The sequence below is a fragment of the Rosa chinensis genome, chromosome 4 (assembly GCF_002994745.2).
Source record: "Rosa chinensis cultivar Old Blush chromosome 4, RchiOBHm-V2, whole genome shotgun sequence".
Classification (NCBI taxonomy): Eukaryota; Viridiplantae; Streptophyta; class Magnoliopsida; order Rosales; family Rosaceae; genus Rosa; species Rosa chinensis.
Window position 1 is genome coordinate 46,368,214 of NC_037091.1, and position 19,046 is coordinate 46,387,259.

Consider the following 19,046-nt stretch of genomic DNA (forward strand, 5'->3'; position numbering starts at 1 on the left):
GAAACAAGAAGGTTAGAGGTCGGAAGCTTCAAAGACTTGTATTGGAATTTGAAAACATGACCATGGAGGAAGAGGAATCGGTTGATGACTTCCATGCTCGACTTCTCAATGTTACAAGCCAATGCCGCAGCCTTGATGATCCATTTGAGGAGCACCGAATTGTCAAGAATTTTCTCAGGGCTCTTCCTTCAAAATTCCAATCCAACAGATTGCCATCGAGGAAGCTCAAGACCTTGACACATACACCTTGGATGAACTGGTTGGAAATCTCAAAACTTTTGAGATGCGACTCAAGCCTGAAAAGAAGGTAAAAAGTGTTGCATTTTCTTCTATAAAAAAGAAAGAAGTTATCGATGATTCTGTTGATTTAGCCTTGCTAACTAAAGAATTTAAAATTTTTTTGAAAAACAAAAATTCTTCAGGGAATACTTCAAAAACTTTCTCTAATTCAAAGAGGGATCAAATGTCTGAAAATCGTTTTGACAAAAATCCAAAGTTTGCTAAATTCCCTCAAAAGAAAAATTTTCCTGAAAAACCAAAGTGTTTTGAGTGTGGTGGAATTGGACATCTTGCTGCCGATTGTGGCAACAAGAGGTACAATTTGAGTGGTAACAAGGCATTAAAGTCTACTTGGAGTGACAGTGATGATAGCACTCAATCCGATGGTGAAGAGGTAAATCTTGCTCTTACTTCCTCCTTTAATTCTAAACTATCTGATGTTTCTGATTTAGAAGATGACTCTTTTGATGAAGAAACAAATGAAAAATGCAAGCAATTGTACAATGCCTCAAGAATTGTTCTTAAGAAAAATAATAAACTCAAAGAGGAAATTGAATTCTTAAGGAGTGAGAAAGAAAAAATTAAGCAAAACCTTGAACTATCTTTGAAAGAATGGGAAGATGAACGAACTGACCTTGTTGATAAGATTAAAGTTTTACAGGGAAAGTCCAAGTCTCAAGACTGGAGCAAGGAGAATGATGAGCTTATTAACAAAATCAAGGTTTTGCAGGTTGAAATAAAGGCTCAATCTTTCTTAAATGTTTCTCTAACTCTTGAGAATGAAAAATTGCAGGATGAATTATTGAGGGTCAAGGAGAGCTTTAACAAATTCTCTATAGGGTCTGAAAAAGTCTCTAAGATGATAGGAATTGGCAAAGCTCATGGTAATAAGGAAGGATTAGGATATAATGGTGAGTCATGCAAACCTTTGATTTTTGTAAAAAGTGTGGAAGGTGAGAGCCCATCAAGCAATTCACAAAGCTCTAGTGACAAACCATCTGGCTCCAAGTTGGCTGAAAGAACATAACCTCATAAAGTCATTCATTCACATCAGAAAAATCTTTCGGTAAGTTCTGACAAGCACACCTCTGTGCATCAGCCTAGGTATGATTCCAACCCCAAAAACTTCATTCCTACTTGTCATTATTGTGGAAAATTGGGACATATACGTCCTAGGTGCAACATGCTTCGCAGGGTCACTCAAAATCAGAGAAGAACATTGAGATTTAAAGCACATGCCTCGCTGCAAGCTGAGTTGAAAGAAGGTCTGAACCTGATAGCCAGGATTGCAAAGCTGGCTTCAATCCCCTTGGATCTGGAAACGAAAACAAAACAAACTTGGGTTAAGAAAGGACCCAAATGCTTCTCAACTAAGATTGATAATTATGACATATCTTCTGAATGTATTGATGCAACGTGTTTGCTTTCATCTTACAGTTCCAGCAATGAGACTGAACATGTGGAAGCTACTTGTCTTGTGGCTTTGACTGCACTTGCAGATGAGAAAGGTGATTTTTGGTACATTGATAGCGGTTGCTCAAGACACATGACCGGTGAAAAGAGTTGGTTTGTGTCCTTTTCAAGTGAATTCACAACTGGATCAGTCACATTTGGAGATGGAAAAAAGGCTAAGGTAATGGGTAAGGGAACGGTAAGTACACCAGGTATTCCTAATCTCCAAAATGTCTTGTTTGTTGAAGGACTTCATGCAAATCTCATAAGTGTTAGTCAATTAACTGATGATTATGAGGATGTAAATTTCAATAAAACAAGATGTATTGTTACTGATAACAATGGCAAAAATATTATGGGTGGTTTACGTTCTAAAGATAATTGTTATCATGTACGTGCTAATAAATCTGTTGAAGTGCAGACATGTTTGAAAGCCAGGACATCAGATGATGTTCTTGAACTTTGGCATAGGCGTCTGGAGCATGTAAATTTTCAAGACTTGCTGAAACTTTCACACAAGGAAAGTGTAAGAGGTATGCCCTCTCTCAGTGGTAAATCAGACAAGATGTGTGACGGTTGCAAGGCAGGTAAGAAAACTCGTGCCTCACATGGAGCAGTTAATTCTTCCACTACAACTCATCCATTAGAACTTATGCATATGGACCTTGTTGGACCTTCACAGACCGAAAGCATGGGTGGTAAGAAATATATTTTGGTTGTTGTTGATGACTTACTTATCACATTTTACTTGGGTAAACTTCCTTAGAGAGAAGAGTGATACATTTGGAAGCTTTAAGGGATTGTGCAAAAGAATAACAAATGCAAAACATTCCTCAAACTTATGCATTGTTAGAGTTAGGACTGATAATGGAACTGAATTTAAAAATGCTTTGTTTGTTGAATTCTTTCTTGAACATGGAATTTCACATGAGTTTTCAGCTCCAATTACCCCACAACAGAATGGTGTAGTTGAGAGAAAGAACAAGGTATTGCTAGACATGGGAAGAGTGATGCTACACTCAGCTGGACTTACTCCAAACCTTTGGGCCGAAGCTACTGCCAACCGTGCATTTTTGAGACCAGGTACTAACAAAACTCCATACGAGTTATGGAAAGGTAAGAAACCCAATGTAAGTCATCTTCGTGTTTTTGGTTCTCCTTGCTACATTTATAGAGATAGAGAATATCTTGATAAATTTGATGCTAGGAGCGATAAAGGCATATTTCTTGGTTATTCTTTGGATAGTAGAGCTTACAGGGTGTACAACAAGCGAATCATGTCTGTAATGGAATCCTATAATGTATCTATTGATGATTGTGCTGTGAGTACTGTTCAGGATAATCTAGATGAGGATCAACCCTCAGGAAGCCGAGTAAATGTGGAACTGAATGAAGAAACGGATGATTCCTCAAATGACCCTATTTTTGATCCTCCGCTAGTTCAGAGAACAGGGTTCAAACAAGTTCAGAAAGATCACTCCACTCAGGATGTTATTGGGACTTACATGGGAGAATTCAAACGCGCAGACAAGCTGCATCCCAGGTTAGTATTGATTCTGCTCTTGTTTGTTTTCTGACTGAAAATGAAGTGAACATAAACATAATTTCCAATTGTGGTTTTGTTTCACTTATTGAACCTAAGAATGTTAAAGAGGCTTTGAATGATGATGATTGGATAAACGCCATGCATGATGAATTGAATCAGTTTACAAGAAATGATGTGTGGTATCTCGTTCCTAGGCCTAGTGAATTCAATGTTATTGGTACCAAATGGATTTTTCGAAATAAAAGTGATGAGCATGATAATGTTACTAGGAATAAAGCTAGGCTTGTTGCTCAAGGGTACACAAAGGTTGAAGGACTTGATTTTGATGAAACCTTTGCCCCAGTTACAAGGCTTGAATCTGTTAGACTTCTTCTTGCTATTGCTTGTCATATTAAGTTTAAGTTGTACCAAATGGATGTAAAAAGTGCCTTTTTAAATGGTGTTTTGCAAGAGGAAGTTTATGTTGAACAGCCTCAGGGAATATTCATAGACCCTTGTAAACCTGATCATGTGTATCGACTCAAAAAGGCTTTGTATGGGTTGAAACAGGCTCCAAGAGCCTGGTATGAGCTTTTATCTGCCTACCTAGAGAGTAAAGGATACAATAGAGGTTCAGTAGATAAAACTTTGTTTGTGAAAAGGGATAAAAACTATGTCATGATTGCTCAGGTTTATGCTGATGATATCATATTTGGCTCTACCTCTGATACTTATGTTAAAGAATTTACTAACATCATGGAAAGTGAATTTGAGATGAGCGTGTGTGGGGAGCTAAATTACTTTCTGGGTCTATAAGTTCGTCAACTGAAAGCAGGTATGTTTCTGTCACAAACTAAATATGCTGAGAATCTTGTGAAAAAGTTTGGACTTGAATCCGCAAAAATTGTCACTAATCCAATGAGTACAAGTACCAAACTTAGTGAGGATCTCACAGGTAAATCTGTTGATCAAACTCTCTATAGGAGTATGATTGGTAGTCTTCTTTATCTCACTGCTAGTAGGCCTGACATAGCCTATTGTGTTGGAGTTTGTGCTCATTTTCAGGCAAATCCGAAGGAATCTCATTTGGAAGCAGTAAAAAGGATTATCCGTTATGTCTCAGGTACAGTGAATTGTGGCATCTACTTTACCTTTGATACTAACGTTGAAATTACAGGTTATTCATATGTAGATTGGGGAGGAAACTTGAAAGATCGAAAAAGTACATCCGGTGGTTGCTTCTTTGTGGGAAACAACATGGTGGCCTGGCATAGCAAGAAGCAAAATTGCATATCACTTTCCGCCGCTGAAGCAGAGTATGTGGCTGCAGGTAGCTGTTGTACTAAGATGTTATGGATGAAGCAAATGCTCCGTGACTACGGAATTTCCCAAGGTACGTTGTCCATATTTTGTGATAACTCAAGTGCTATCAATATTTCCAAAAATCCAGTGCAGCACTCTCGCACTAAGCATATTGACATGAGATATCATTTTATCTGAGACTTAGTTGAGAAAGAAATACTTGAACTTGTATTTGTTCCCACTGAGTATCAATTAGCGGACTTATTCACAAAACCATTGGATAATGCACGATTTGAATCACTTAGAAGTGCCATTGGTGTTCTAAGTTCTGAAACTCTTACTTAATTTCCATATCTCACAGCATGCATTCATTTTGTATGTCTTCATGGTAGCATAGGTGCATTTTTCTTTTCGTTTCTGCATTGTTAAGTTCCGTTTCTGGAACTTCAGGATTGAAATCATGGCTTGTATCCCCGAGTGTCTGACAGCTATTTTTGAACTTAGATTGCCAAGGGTCATGCTCTTTTCTTTAAATCTGTGTGAAATAAGGTGCCTAGCACGTTTTGAACTTGTACTTACATCACACTGTAATTGTGAGCTTGAACAACATATTCTCTACAATCTTGTAACCTCACTTGCACACATACTCTAAGTGGTGATACGTCTTAATTGATGGTTGGCTTGTTCTCATTGCTCTGTACGAAATTACTCATGTTGGTTGCTCCTTGATATATATAAAAAAAAAAAAAAAAAATTGTAGTTGGGTTATGGAGCATGGCCAGGCTATTCCCAAAGTAAACAGGCCTCGGTTGTGACGAACGATACGAGGATTGGGAAGAAACGGGAATGGTTTGGTCACCCCGGTAGATTGTGAAACTATTGACTCGAGTAGATGTGCTCTTTGGGATGTCCTTGTTACATCTAGTACCCTAAAGTCATCTGACTTGGGAGTTGCTAGCATAATACTCGTTACATGGGTCGTAGTCTTCTTGAGCAAAAATGTTACTTTGTGTGAAAGGCCAAAAGAAAAATTCAAAATCATGCCCACATGGTGTTATAAGGGGGAATAAAGTTTATGTGCTTAAATGTGTTTCGTATGTGAGCCTTGCTTTTCAGGTTTCCAAAAATATTACACACCCTATCTTGAGATATGTTCACTCTTCCCCACAAGAGGTATAGAATACTCGCTCATCCTCTATTTTACCTTGTGGTTGTCGGAATACGTTCACTCGTGTAAACTCATTTTAGTGCACTCTTATTTACGGTTAAGTGGTGTTGCTCTTGTTGGAAAAGCTATGCAAATTCAGTCTGTTATTACCCGTGGATACAGCCCAACGTTCTTGTATGGTTGCATAGCATGTTTGCATTCCTCATACCATATTAAATTAAGAGGGAGTTTCAGAACTTGGTCGCTTTGCCGCATTCTATTTGCTTCCCCTTGCATTTTCTGGTCTCTGGGTCTCCTTGTACTACTCACACTTAAAAAAAAAAAAAACATTATCTTTTCTTTTTCTTTTCCTTTTTCACGGTTTGGTTAAAGCTTTCAGCTAGGTTATTTTTCCCCAAAATTCTCCCTTCCCTTTTGAGGCCGCTCTCTCTCTCTCCTTCCTCTCACCATGGCTCGCATCAAGCATACCATCAAGCGGGCCTCCACTCCGGCCACCACCTTGCCTCCGGCCCCACCTCCGGCCTCTGGTCCCTCTCGGAGTTCCAATCGCCTCCTCCACTCGAAGGATTCTGGACCGCCTACCTCCGCCGCGCATCCTCAGGAATTAGAAGATTCTCCTTCTCGGTCTACCACCCAAGCACCGTCGTCTCCTTCTAGGTCCAAACGCTCCTCCGCCGCCGCTGCTCTCTCCAATTCTGTTGCCTCCTAGGCCGCTCCGGTATCTCCTTCACCTGCTCCGGCTTCGCCCCACCTCTCGGTCAGTCCTTCCTCGCCTGCTCCGCTGGCCAAGCGTCCTCGCCCTTCCGGTTGCTCTGCTCCTTCCACTTCCCAGTCGACCAAGCCTCCTAAACCCCGTAAGGATTCTCGATTTGTGACTAGTACTCAACGGGTTGATTATGAAACATATACTTGCTTGCGCCTTGTTGTTGATGAAAAACATTTTACTGTGACTAAATTGGGTTCCTTATTTGCTGAGACTGTGCGCATTTTTCGTTGGGAATCTGTGTTGGATGTGTTGCCCATTCCTAACCTCACTGTGGTTAGAGAGTTCTATGCTTGTTGTTCTCCAAATATGCCTTCGCAGGTTGACTTGCTAAATGCTGCTACTCTGATTGGCTGCAATATGGATATTCGTGGCATCTCCGTCCCTTTCACACCCACCACTATCCGCGAAATATTGGGTCTCCTTGCCCCTGTTTCCGAGATGTCTGCGATTGATAAGGAGCTTGCAGCTTTATCTGTTGATACCGTTGTGGCTGCAATATATGAGGATCGTCTAGATGCCACTCCCGTGGACCTTTCTGCTGGTGCTCTTAGTGAGTTCTGTCGATTGTTGGGGCACTTGGTTCGCACTTTGCTTTATCCTTCCACTCAGAGCAGCAAGATTACCTTGGAGGAAGCCCGTCTCATATATGTTCTCTAAGCTAAGGGTCCTTATCTTCCTCCAGAGCATTACATGTATACTGCCATCCGGAAGGCTGCTATTGAAGGTCGCCATCACAAAAAGGCAGCTTTGGTCTTTCCTTCTATAATCACTGCTGTTTGCAAGGCCAAAGGTGTTGTCTTTGACGCCTCTGATGAAATGGCTCCTCCCTTGAAGATCTTTTCCCGGAGTTCTCTTCTTCGCAGTACCAGTCAAAGCAAGACAAAGGGTATCTTTGTTGACACCACTTCTATCTCCTGCACCTTGCTTGATCATTTCACAGTGGTGAACCGCAAGTTGGACCAGCTTCAAACTGATGTGGGTGCCCTTCTTTAGCGAGAGGATCACCTCGAGGGGGAGCTTCACTCTCTTCGTGCCACCTTTGCCCATTCCTCTTGAGCTTTGGCATACCTATCCATTAAGGGGGGAGAAGAAGACGAAGCAATCTTATTTTGACTTTTGACTGGGATTGGACCTAACTTGGTTTTTTGTTTTCTGCTAGCTTTTATTAGTTCAGTGTGACTAGGTTTCCTTATGTTTTAAGTGAGTAGTTGACTATGGACTAGTGGTAAAATGACTCTCTTATATTGCTCATATGTGTGTGTTACTATCATGTTTATTTCACAATGTGTGTGTGATGAGTGTTTCAGGATTGATGAATTCTTCAAGTGAATTTTCTCAAGCACTTGTTGAGGGGGAGTTTCGTGTAATAGAACAGTTTTGTATAGGAATGCCAAAGGGGGAGATTGTAGGTACAGATTTTGTATCTGTCGTATTGGCATTCCCATAGAAAGCTATGACAATGCTCTTTACTGATCTCGAAGAGTCACAGGACAGGTAAATGTGTCTGCATATGCATGGGATTGCAACATGTGTTGCAATCCCCGAGTCTGCAGTCAGTTTCATGTGGAGTCCGATTTTGGAAAGTCGGTTTTTGGTATTATGTATTTACGTGTTTAAAGAGTATTCTGATTGTGAAAATCATACTATTGATGTTCTAGGGTTTTTTGGACATGTCTATTCCTAGATTTCCCTTAAGATTTGTTGGAGTCATATATGGGAAGTTTCTTTCCAAATTAATTGGGAATTAGGGTAGAATCTTTGGATGACTTTTGAGTAGTTGCCGCAGGTCCATATAGGGGGAAAAATATACATGGTCTACACACATCACAGAGGCAAGAATTTTTGATAGAGTCTTGCTCGTTAGATTGAAAGTGTGTCTTCACAAAGAGTAAAACACTTGGTCCATGAATAAGTGTCATTGATTGTGTTCGCATATGCATAAAACTCTCTTGAGATCAGTAGAGAGACTGTGAAGATAGAAGAACAAGATTTGAAGATCATTCAAGTGAAGGAGTTCCAGAAGAAAGACAAACTTAGAGTTAGCTTTTGTCTAAATCTTATAGCCAAGCAAGTGCTATACTAGTTTGTACAAGAACATATCCTTTTGAATAAGATGATTATTATTTTGGGTTCTCAAGAGTAAGAGCCCCGCAGTGTTTTTAATCTCATATTTGAGGTTTTCACTGCGTAACCAAAACTTGGTGTGCTGTCTTTTCTGTTTTGGTTTCTGCTGCCCAGTAGGGATTGATCCATGTACTGCAATCCTCATTTTCCAGAAAATCATATTTTGTCCTTGTATTTTCACTTTCCACTACTTGGAGGAGATTACATGTGTCAGTTGTCACTTCTCAGATTTGTGTCTTTCACTTAATATGGCAGCAAACTTTTTAGAACTAGCGATGACATCGAATTGGACAGGCTTGAGAAAGAAATACGCGATCGACTCCATCAAGAGGATCGTGAAGAAAAGAGAAGACAAGGCAATGAATGGGGAAGAAGAGAGCTTTGGGAGTGATTTTCTTGGTTTACTTTTAAAGGCTCATCATGATACCAATGACATTCAGAGGATTTCAGTGGACGATTTGGCTGATGAGTGCAAGTCATTTTACTTTGTTAGACAAGAGAACAGTAATACTTTGCTTTCATGGACTGCATGTCTTGCTTCTGGCACTCCATACTGATCGACAATTAAGAGAAAGCAAGAAAGGAAGTCCTACAATTATTTGGGAAACAGACTCCGAATCCTGATGGCCTTGCCAAATTGAAAACCGTAAGGAAGCCATGAACTCAATCAATATATTACTGCATGCCATTTCGGAGAAATTTTTGCTTTCGAAATTTTACATCCCAACTTTCTCTCACTTTATTCATTTTCATGTATCCATGTAGATGAGTATGATCTTTAATGAGTCCCTAAGGCTATATTCTCCAGCTGTTTCCGTCACAAGGAGAGTTGAAAAGGATGTTAGACTGGGAAAGCTCATTGTTCCTTGTAAGTAAGTTGGACTATTCTATTCAACACATGACTTTCCTAAAGCTACTAGGAAATCAGAAGTTGCAAAGCATTAGGAGAGTATTTCTCCTACTTGTTCGAAGACTCAAGGGAACTAAATGAAGATTACAGAATCGTATCAAGGAGAGAAAAAATCAAGGAAGATAACTCTCACTGATCTTGAGATAAAGGTGTCTTTAAATCCGTATCATTTTGATGATTCTAAATTGATATGCATTGTTTTTAATTGATCTGAAAAATTTCATTTGTTCAAAATTGCATATCCGATAGAGATTTGATCGCATGTTTGATTGCATACTCAAAACAGGTTAAAAAGTTTCTATATTTTTCTTATTCGGTGATTAAGAAAAGATTTGATTGAGGGGGAGTCTTGCTCCTCTATAAAAGGTTTTGAATCTGCATTTTATGGGAGAGTTTTTGGTGTTAGGTATTTTTGTTTTTGTGTGTTGCATAGTCTTCACAAACTGATTTCTGGAAAAACTCTCCCTCATACTTACTTATTCATTTCACTGCATCCTTTCTCTTATATCGTATTTGAGATTAGTGTGTCCTTGATACAAGGTGAAAGGGAAAGATTGATTCTGTAAAGCTCACCTGACTTTGAGAGATTTGAGTTTGCAGTATAGGTTATTCAAATTGTATACAAGTTAGCGTTGTTGCTTGTAACGTGGTTGTGTTGAATACCACGACTTGTGATTTGTAACAATTTGATTCATATTGGATTTGTTCCTCGTGTTGGCTACGTTAAAAGCCACGCAGTGAAGTTTCCTCAGTGGTGAGGTTTACACTGCGTCAGTAATTCATGTGTTCTTCATTCTTGAGTAGTTTAATCACAAAACTTCTTTCACTACTTAAAACCATCTAGTTATTATTCCATCTAGTGATTACATTCCTGCTAAAGTTGAGTTGATCATTCCATCTCTGGCGCTTCACCATGAGCCCGAGTCCTGGGGACAAGACGCGCAACTTTTCAAACCAGAACGATTCTCTGACGGAGTTGCTAAAGCTACTAACAACAACATCGCTACATTCTTACCCTTTGGAATGGGACCTAGAATTTGTGTTGGCCTCAACTTCGCCACCATTGAAGCCAAGATTGCTCTATCAATGATTCTACAACGCTACTCCTTTACCCTTTCCCCAGGCTATGTTCACATGCCTTTAAAGCATATGACACTTAGCCCACAGCATGCATGGAGTTCAAGTAATGCTACACTCACTGTGAACTGTGAGGACTGAAGACTACAATTCCTAAGATCTTGGTGTATTTGATATGTTAGCTTATAAAGCTGTATTAAATAATTATCAGGAATAAGGCATCTTCTAATCACATGAAATAGTACCAACTTTTTCTATTTTAATTAATTTTTTTTTTTTGAATCAAATCAAAACGATTTCTCATTATAAAGTCAAAATATAGTAATACATTACATACATTTCCACTGCCTTGAATATAGAGAGCAAATAGTACCACTCATTAAAAGACATCCATGCTAACTTATTAAAACACAAAAAGTGCATAGATTCCTAAAAAAGATAGAGACAATTTAGAAAGGAAAAGGGGCTGAGCCTCCCAGTTCGGCTAGGTTCCAAATCCCCTTTAAAAAAAAAAAAAAAAAAAAAAAAAAAAAAAAAAAAAAAAAGATTACGAGCCCAGAAAATCCCCTAGGCCCAAAAAGCCGGCCCAGCCCAGTTCTTATCTCCTCTCTTGTGCAAGACCGTCACGACATTCATTCTGGTTGAAGAGATTGTTGATTTATCAATTAATGTGTGATAGTCTGTATGCTCATTCAAATTGTCTTCCTTAATTTCCATACTTTGGCAGAAACGCAATTGTTCATGCAATATTCACAGAACTTGAAATAGTATGCTCCACTTTTGGCATCAAACAACTTTGCTATTAATTTCCAGCTAATTAGAATGGAGGCATCAAACAGCTATGATTCATATGTATCGTTGCTAACTTGCTATCACTTGAATACACTTGAATACAAGAATATCTGTACTAGTCGGTAACCATTTCAACTTCAAAAACCAGTCCCAGATGGAGTCATGCTTTTACATTTGATGGGGCCTATAAATTTTTGTACGTTGCATGCAGATCTTTCTATAATTAGAGCAATCGATAGAGAGAACAAAACTTAATTTGCAATAACTATTAGAATTAATTAATTAGTAAATATCTTGAAATCAAAAGTCAAAAGGAGTAAAATAAGAATTGCAGTCTAAAAAGGAAATCAAATATTAAGAGCACGAATAACAACGAGTTTATCAGTATTAATTAAGCCAATAAGGCTTATGGTTAAATTTTCAAAAGCCCACAATTTACCCTTCTTTGATAATAGTCTAAAAATCTATAATTTAACACATGAAGGATAAAATAGTAAATATAATAGCAAATTGAATTGAAGAAATTACAAAAAAAAAAGATCTTAGACGTTTTGTTGTTTTGTTAACTGCAATGGCAGTTTCTATTTTCTTTTTTTTTTAGAGTTGGCAGTTTAAATCAGTATTAATTAAGCCAATAAGGCTTGTGGTTAAATTTTCAAAAACCCACAATTTACCCTTCTTTGATAATAGTCTAAAAATCTATAATTTAACACATGAAGGATAAAATAGTAAATATAATAGCAAATTGAATTGAAGAAATTACAAAAAAAAAGATCTTAGACGTTTCGTTGTTTTGTTAACTGCAATGGCAGTTTCTATTTCTTTTTTAAGAGTTGGCAGTTTAAATAAAAAAAATTGCTTATTAAATAAAAAGTTAACTTTTTTTTTTGAAGAAAAAAAAGTTATTCATAATTTCATAAAAAATAAACATTTTTTTAACGAAATTACTAAAATAAACTCTTTTTTTTTTTAAATAAAATATTATAGACACAAATAAAGTATAAAAAATAGTAAAAAATGTCAATTGACACACGCTCACTAGTCATTACTTAATTTGAGCATTATTATCAAAATTCTTTTAGAAATAATTCAATGAGAGAATAATTACATAAGCCAAAAAAATAGAGTATTTATTGTGTTTATTTCAGGAAAAGAGAAAACGTAGAAGAAATAATAAGTATTAAATGTAAAATAGTCACATAGCAATTTAAAAAGGAAACTAATTGTAGGAACTCAAGTCGCAGCCGCTCTCTCTAACCTAGGGTTAGGGTTTTTTAGCCTCCTGCGTAGCTTTTTCTATTTGTCACGTCAATGACAACGATCGATGCAATGGCAGCCCGCCTGGCCTCCTCCCTAGCTAGCCCTGGCTGACCGGAAGAAACCGGTGGATCTGCGCCCATCCAAGGGGTTGAGACAACCTGAAGCGTTCATGATTGGCAAGCTCCTTACGGCGAGGGAATACTGTCGCAGATCGTTCCTGGGCATGTTCCGAGCTGCATGGAGGATTAATGGAAGCCTCCGGGTGGAGGAAGTCGGAGAAGATGACAGAGTTTTGCTCTCCTTCACAGACCCATCTGATGTTGATCGTGTCTGGAAAGGCGGACCATGGGGCTATAACAGAGCTCCGATAGCCCTTGCACTGTATGACGGTGTCAGCTCGGCGGTGGATGTACCCCTCACGAAGTCATCGTACTGGATGACGCTACAAGGAATACCACCGGCATTCAGATCGGAGCGCATTATGTGAAACCTCAAGGAAATCGATCGTCCGGCGTTCAGGAATCGAGTCATGCGTATTCAGGTTGAGATCGACTATGTGAAACCTCTGTTGTTCCGTCGTCAATTCTGGGTAGAAGATGAAGTCCAGTTCATAGTGCAGTTCAGGTATGACAAGATTTTCGGTCGATGCGGCACTTGTGGATTGGTTACTCATGTTGGCCTCCCCTGCTCCGGCCGGGCCGAAACTAGTTGAAGACAATGATACACCGATGGGGGCAGTAGCACCACCCACGGCCTTAGCTGTCATGCCGGAACAACCTGTACCGAACCCTCATTCTAATAGGGTGGTGATCAATAACCAAACCCTAATATTCAAAGCTCAGGTGCCAAGGAGTATACCAGAAGCTCTTATTCCTCAATCGGTGATGAACATGCCACGACACAAGAGACAGGTACAGATTCGGGAACTGCCTGAACCAAGACTCAATGAGAACCCAATCATCGGACTACATAGGATTCGGGAAGATGATGAGATAACAATCTCTCCTAAAAAACTCCGTTTGAGTCTTACCATTGGAAAGAACAATCTGGATGCAGTGAACATGGGATTACTAGAGGGACCTTCCAATACTATCGAACAGCCTAAGAGGAAGAGGGGACGGCCAATTGGCAGTGTCAACAAACTACCATATGGGACAGCAGGAAAAGGGAAGAATGCAAAGAAAGATGGAGAATCTGACAAGACGAAGAGCAAGAAGACCAACCTGATGCCAAGATTGTTGGCTGCTGATGAGTCTGAGGTAAGTACTAGTTCTAACCCTAAGGGGAAAGAGCAGGTGCTTGCTTAAGATATCAAAAATTTCAAGACATTCTGAACTTCAAGCCTTCTCAAGTGGGAGTGATTTCTATATGCTTCTCTAAGATGTTTCTAGTTGATATGTGTACCACAATTGAGTGCTGGCAGATTAGACTAGATGAATGATTTTGCCTTAGGAAGTGAGATTATTCTTGCTTAGTTTGTTGGCTTGCTGTTTCAGCGAGCAACCATTTAGACTTTAATGAGTTTAGGTGTGACTTAGATAGGACATCCGGTTTGTTCTGGCTCTTCTTATGTAAGTTCTGTTAGACTCTGGCCTGTTTATTCATGGCTTTCATATCTAATAAAATCAAATTCTTTCAAAAAAAAATTAAAAAGGAAACTATACTTTAAAAAATGAGTTCCCTATGTGCCTCCACCTCTGGTATTCTCTGTAGTTGACTCCAAACGAAAATTAAAAGGGGTCCATTATACCATCTCTGTGATCCCAATCCCCGGTTCCTCTGTTTCTATATACAGCCAAACGACCACATGAATCGGCCGAGAAATAACGGCTTCACGTTCTCCAAGTGGTTGATCTTAGCGTGGCTAGATTTCGTGCAGTACTACTAGTGATAATGTTGGAACTTGTGGGACTTTAGTCCCACATGGAAGAAGTGTTAAAGGCTAATGGCCTTTATAGGGAGCTTCCCATGTAAAGAAGTAAATGGATGACATGTATAGAAGTGGGCTTTGTGGGCTTTTCTAGTGGGTTTCCCATTGGATTATGCAAATATATATAAGTCAAAGATGGGCCTTGGGCCTTGGGGCTCTTGGGCTCGGTTTGACTAAATCTGATTTTATTTTTTTGCTTAACTGTTCAATTTTCGGATAAAATCTAACAGTTGCAATAGATGGAATCAAACAACGTCAACAACTGCCGACGCAACTGTTCATCTTGGCTTTTATATAAGGACGACCTTCGGTCGTCATTATCAATCGATCGATCTTCTTCTTCCTTTCCCCAAAAAGTTATTCTGAGAAACATAAAGTAGAATTCGTCAGGGTCAAGTTCTTGTGCAAGAACTTGTACCAGATAGTTGTATCCTCTAGATAGACGTCTGAAACTACAGCACAAGTAGGGGCGAATTTCTGTCTTAGGTCACTGCATTGCAGGCCTCTATCTGATCAAGTTAGTGATTCAATTTCAAATTAAAGTTATTTGATTTCAATTGATTAATATTATTATATATTCAATTTGTGATTTAGATTATATATATATATATATATATATATATATATACGGTTACTGTTCGTATATACTGATTGGTTCTAACAGATAACGCTTTTCAAACAGAGAAAATATGAGTTCTTTGGCTTTGGCAGACATGGTAATCAGTCATTCAAATATTCTGCTTCTCTTCTTTCTTGTAGCTCTGATCTTCAACATCTTTTCGCAAAATATGGTGGATTCCTACTCGAGTACAGAAATTTATGGCTTCGCAGGGAATCAAAGGTCCTCCTTACACACTCATCCATGGAAACACCAAACAAGTCGCCAATATGTACAAGGAAGCCATGAGCAAGCCCTTAGATTTGTCGCACGCCATAGTACCCGTAGTTCTACCTCATGTTCATGCATGGAGCAGTATCCATGGTATTTTTAACCACTCTTTGGTTCCACGTATAATTAGATTTTGGTCGTGCAAACAGGGAAGAATTTTCTTCAGTGGCAAGGTACTCGAGCTCAGTTGGTTGTGACGGAACCTGAATTGTGCAAGGAGCTCGAGATATTCAATAACAAAGATGGAGCTCATCCAAAACCCACGTCCCTAGTTCCAAAGATACTACTTGGGAATGGCCTTCCGTTATTAGAAGGTGAGAAATGGGCAAAATCGCGGAAGCTGGCTAACCATGCCTTCCATGGAGAAAGCTTAAAAGTAAGTTACTATTTACCAAAAAAAAAAAAAAAAGAAGACTAAAATAAGTTATACCTTCCTACAGTTTTGAGTATGCATGGTTGGATTAAAATTTTTAAGGCTTTGAAAAGTAGCTCATGGTTTAACTTTTAACTACATATTTTCGACAAATATAACCGAAAATAGAGAACACCATTAAAGATCTCTACTAATTTATTAGTTGAACTTGTTGATTGTATGATGCATGATGCATGGTCTTGTTTTTGTTTTACTAGAGTATGATTCCACAAATGATAGCTAGTGCTGAGACAATGCTAGGAAGATGGAAAAACCATGTAGGCCAAGAGATTGAGGTGTTTCAAGAATTTAGATTGTTGACTGCAGAAGTGATTTCTAGGACAGCATTTGGCAGCAGCTATTTGCAAGGACAACACATATTTGAAATGTTAATGAAGTTAAGCCCCTTACTTGTCAACTTTGATCTCAAACTCAAGCTTCCAGGCATCAGGTTAACAGTTCTACACTAACACACTGTAGAATAGCCTTGTTATGCAGCAGCTTTAGAGAGTAGAAACTAGTATTAACAACACTTCATATATACTTGGAGGAGATTACACACGTGCATATTGCAGCAATCTTCATAGATTTAATCTTTCACTTAATATTGCAGCAAATTTTTTAAGACCAATGATGAGATCAAAGTAGAGAAGCTTCGGAAAGGAATCCGCAACTCCATAATGGAGATTGTTAAGGAAAGAGAAGAGAAGAGAAGAGAAGGCAATGAGTGGGGAAGAAGAGACCTTTGGGAGTGATTTTCTCGGCTTACAATTAAAGGCTTATCATGATACCAATGACAACCAGAGGATTTCGATAGATGATATAGTTGACGAGTGCAAGTCGTTTTACTTTGCTGGACAAGAGACCGTCAATACTTTGCTTTCCTGGACTGTCTTTCTTCTGGCACTCCATAACGATTGGCAAGAGGAAGCGAGAAAGGAAGTCCTGCAATTATTCGGGAAACAGACTCCAAATCCTAATGACCTTTCCAAACTAAAAACAGTAATTAAAGAAACCTTGAACTTATTGCTTCTCTAAGCTAGGGGAAAAGATGTTGGTTTTTGAAGTTTTGAAATTCTTACTACCTTGCAATATATTCATTTTCATATATTCATGCAGATGAGTATGATCATCAATGAATCCTTGAGGCTATATTCTCCCATTCTTTACGTTACAAGGAGTATTGAAAGGACAGTTAGACTTGGAAAGCTCATTGTTCCTACTGGTGTTGAGTTAATCATCCCATTTCTAGCAATACACCATGACCTTCAATTCTGGGGACAAGACGCACATCTTTTCAAACCAGACCGATTCTCAGAAGGAGTTGCTAAACAACTAACAACAACACGGCGACATTCTTATCATTTGGAATGGGACCTAGGAATTATGTAGGCCTTCACTTTGGCACCACTGAAGCCAAGATTGCTCTTTCAATGATCCTATAGCGCTACTTCTTTACGCTGTCACCGGGTTATGTTCACTTGCCCTTGAGGCAGCTGGCACTGCGCCCACGGCATGGAGTTCAAGTAATGTTACACTCGCTGTGAACTGTCAGGACTGAAGACGACAATTCCTAGTTAGTAATTTTTTAATTTTTTTTTTTAAAGATATAAGGGACATTGGAGGCTGACTGACAATGTAGAGAATAAGTCACACCCTCAATATAATAGTATGATTTTTGTATATATGCTTCTAGAGAATCACTCCAGTATATTATGCCAATACTAACTAGCAAGCAAATTTCTAAGAGTAATAGATCCTTCATTAAGGACCGACACATTTTAAGGATACACATTAATACTGTGAAGAAGCATTCATCCATTTTTTGGAGTTAGTTATGCCAATATTCCAGCATCAGCTTTGAATGAAGATTATTGAACACTTCATATGTTAATATCTAAGATTGAGTGGTAGCCCAAATCTCGGTTACCGCTGGTTTGGTGGGCGGACCGCTACTTGTAATGTTCTCAGAGCTCCCACTATCTGTTAAGTAAAATAAAAAGGGGCGTCAGAGGGAGACCGCGTTGGGCGGTCTTCTCTTATTCAATACCTAAGTTAGTCAATGTATTTATGTTGACAGAATAACAGTAGGTAAGTAGTAAATGCGTAATTAATGAGGAGAGAGGAGTGGACCTTTTATAGGTGGGGAAGAGACTGATCTCTTCCTTATTTTCGATGTGGGACTGATATGCTTTAGTTCCCATATCTGATGATTTAGCGAGGCTGTCTTGATGCAGCGCGTCGGCGATGATCTGGGGGTGAGCCAAGCTCAGACAGTAGCCTGCTTGGCGGTGTTTCCGTAGGTCACACCGTTGGTGGTCGTTGGTACCACTGGTGGTGGTATGAGCATGGCTTATTATAGCTAATTATGCTTTAGCAAATGCTCATGTAAGTACAAGTCCCCCAAGTCCCCAGTCAAGGAGGGCAATCTTGGTTGGGGAGTTGCCTAGCGGTTTTGAAGCGTTACTTCTGCTAGACTTGCAACAGCATAATTTAGCGTCAGTGCGTTGTCAACCATGGATTTACTGAGCAAACGCTTTATACCCTTTCGGGTGGGCCCTTGTTAGGCCCCCTAGGGATTCCCCTATTCCCAGGCTAAGATGGGCCTCCATTTGGCCTACATATTGTTTGATGAGGGGGATCTGTACCGAGCAGAGGGTGTTGGGATATGAGAGAAATGATAGACTGATCCTGAAGCAATATATATACCTAAAATGCTCATGGTTTGATAGAAATGATGGCTCTTTTAGTAACTTCAATTTTTCTTAAATTTAGACATTATCATCCTTTCCATGAGCTGTGATACATGCTTAACTTTTAATTTTATTAAAGTATTTGGTATCCAGTTGCGGGTAGGTACGTTGTAGTTATATTCGCCTTTAGGAGATTTCTCATTACTTGGATTACTCTTGAGGGGATTTCTCTTTAACCAAATTCCCCTCGAGGGGATTTCTTCTCACCCATATTCATCTTGAGGGGATTTCTCCTCGCATAGATTCACCTTAAGGCAATTTCACCTCACCTAAATCCGTCTTGAGAGGTTTCTCCTCACTTAGATTCACCTTGAGGGGATTTCACCTCACCCATCCACCTTGAGAGGTTTCACGCTTTCACCTCACCTAGATTTTTCTCGAAGCATTTTCCCCAAGTAGATTGTGCT

The 19,046-nt window shown here is 39.1% G+C and overlaps 1 protein-coding gene across 1 annotated transcript; it reads left to right on the forward strand.

Annotated features, from left to right (window-relative positions):
• The first annotated feature begins 8,891 nt into the window (after positions 1-8,891).
• LOC112199421 (cytochrome P450 CYP749A22) lies at positions 8,892-10,744 on the forward strand. Its single transcript, XM_024340443.1, has 3 exons — positions 8,892-9,104; positions 9,382-9,484; positions 10,371-10,744. Exons 1-3 carry the CDS (start codon positions 8,892-8,894, stop codon positions 10,742-10,744), a joined length of 690 nt encoding a protein of 229 aa, XP_024196211.1.
• Positions 10,745-19,046: the final 8,302 nt, after the last annotated feature.

Coding starts and splice junctions, on each gene's coding strand:
- LOC112199421 (XM_024340443.1), top strand. CDS start 8,892: ATGACATCGAATTGGACAGGCTTGAGAAAGAAATACGCGATCGACTCC. Junction 9,105..9,381: donor AGTGCAAGTCATTTTACTTT/GTTAGACAAGAG, acceptor GTATCCATGTAG/ATGAGTATGATCTTTAATGA. Junction 9,485..10,370: donor GGGAAAGCTCATTGTTCCTT/GTAAGTAAGTTG, acceptor AAAACCATCTAG/TTATTATTCCATCTAGTGAT.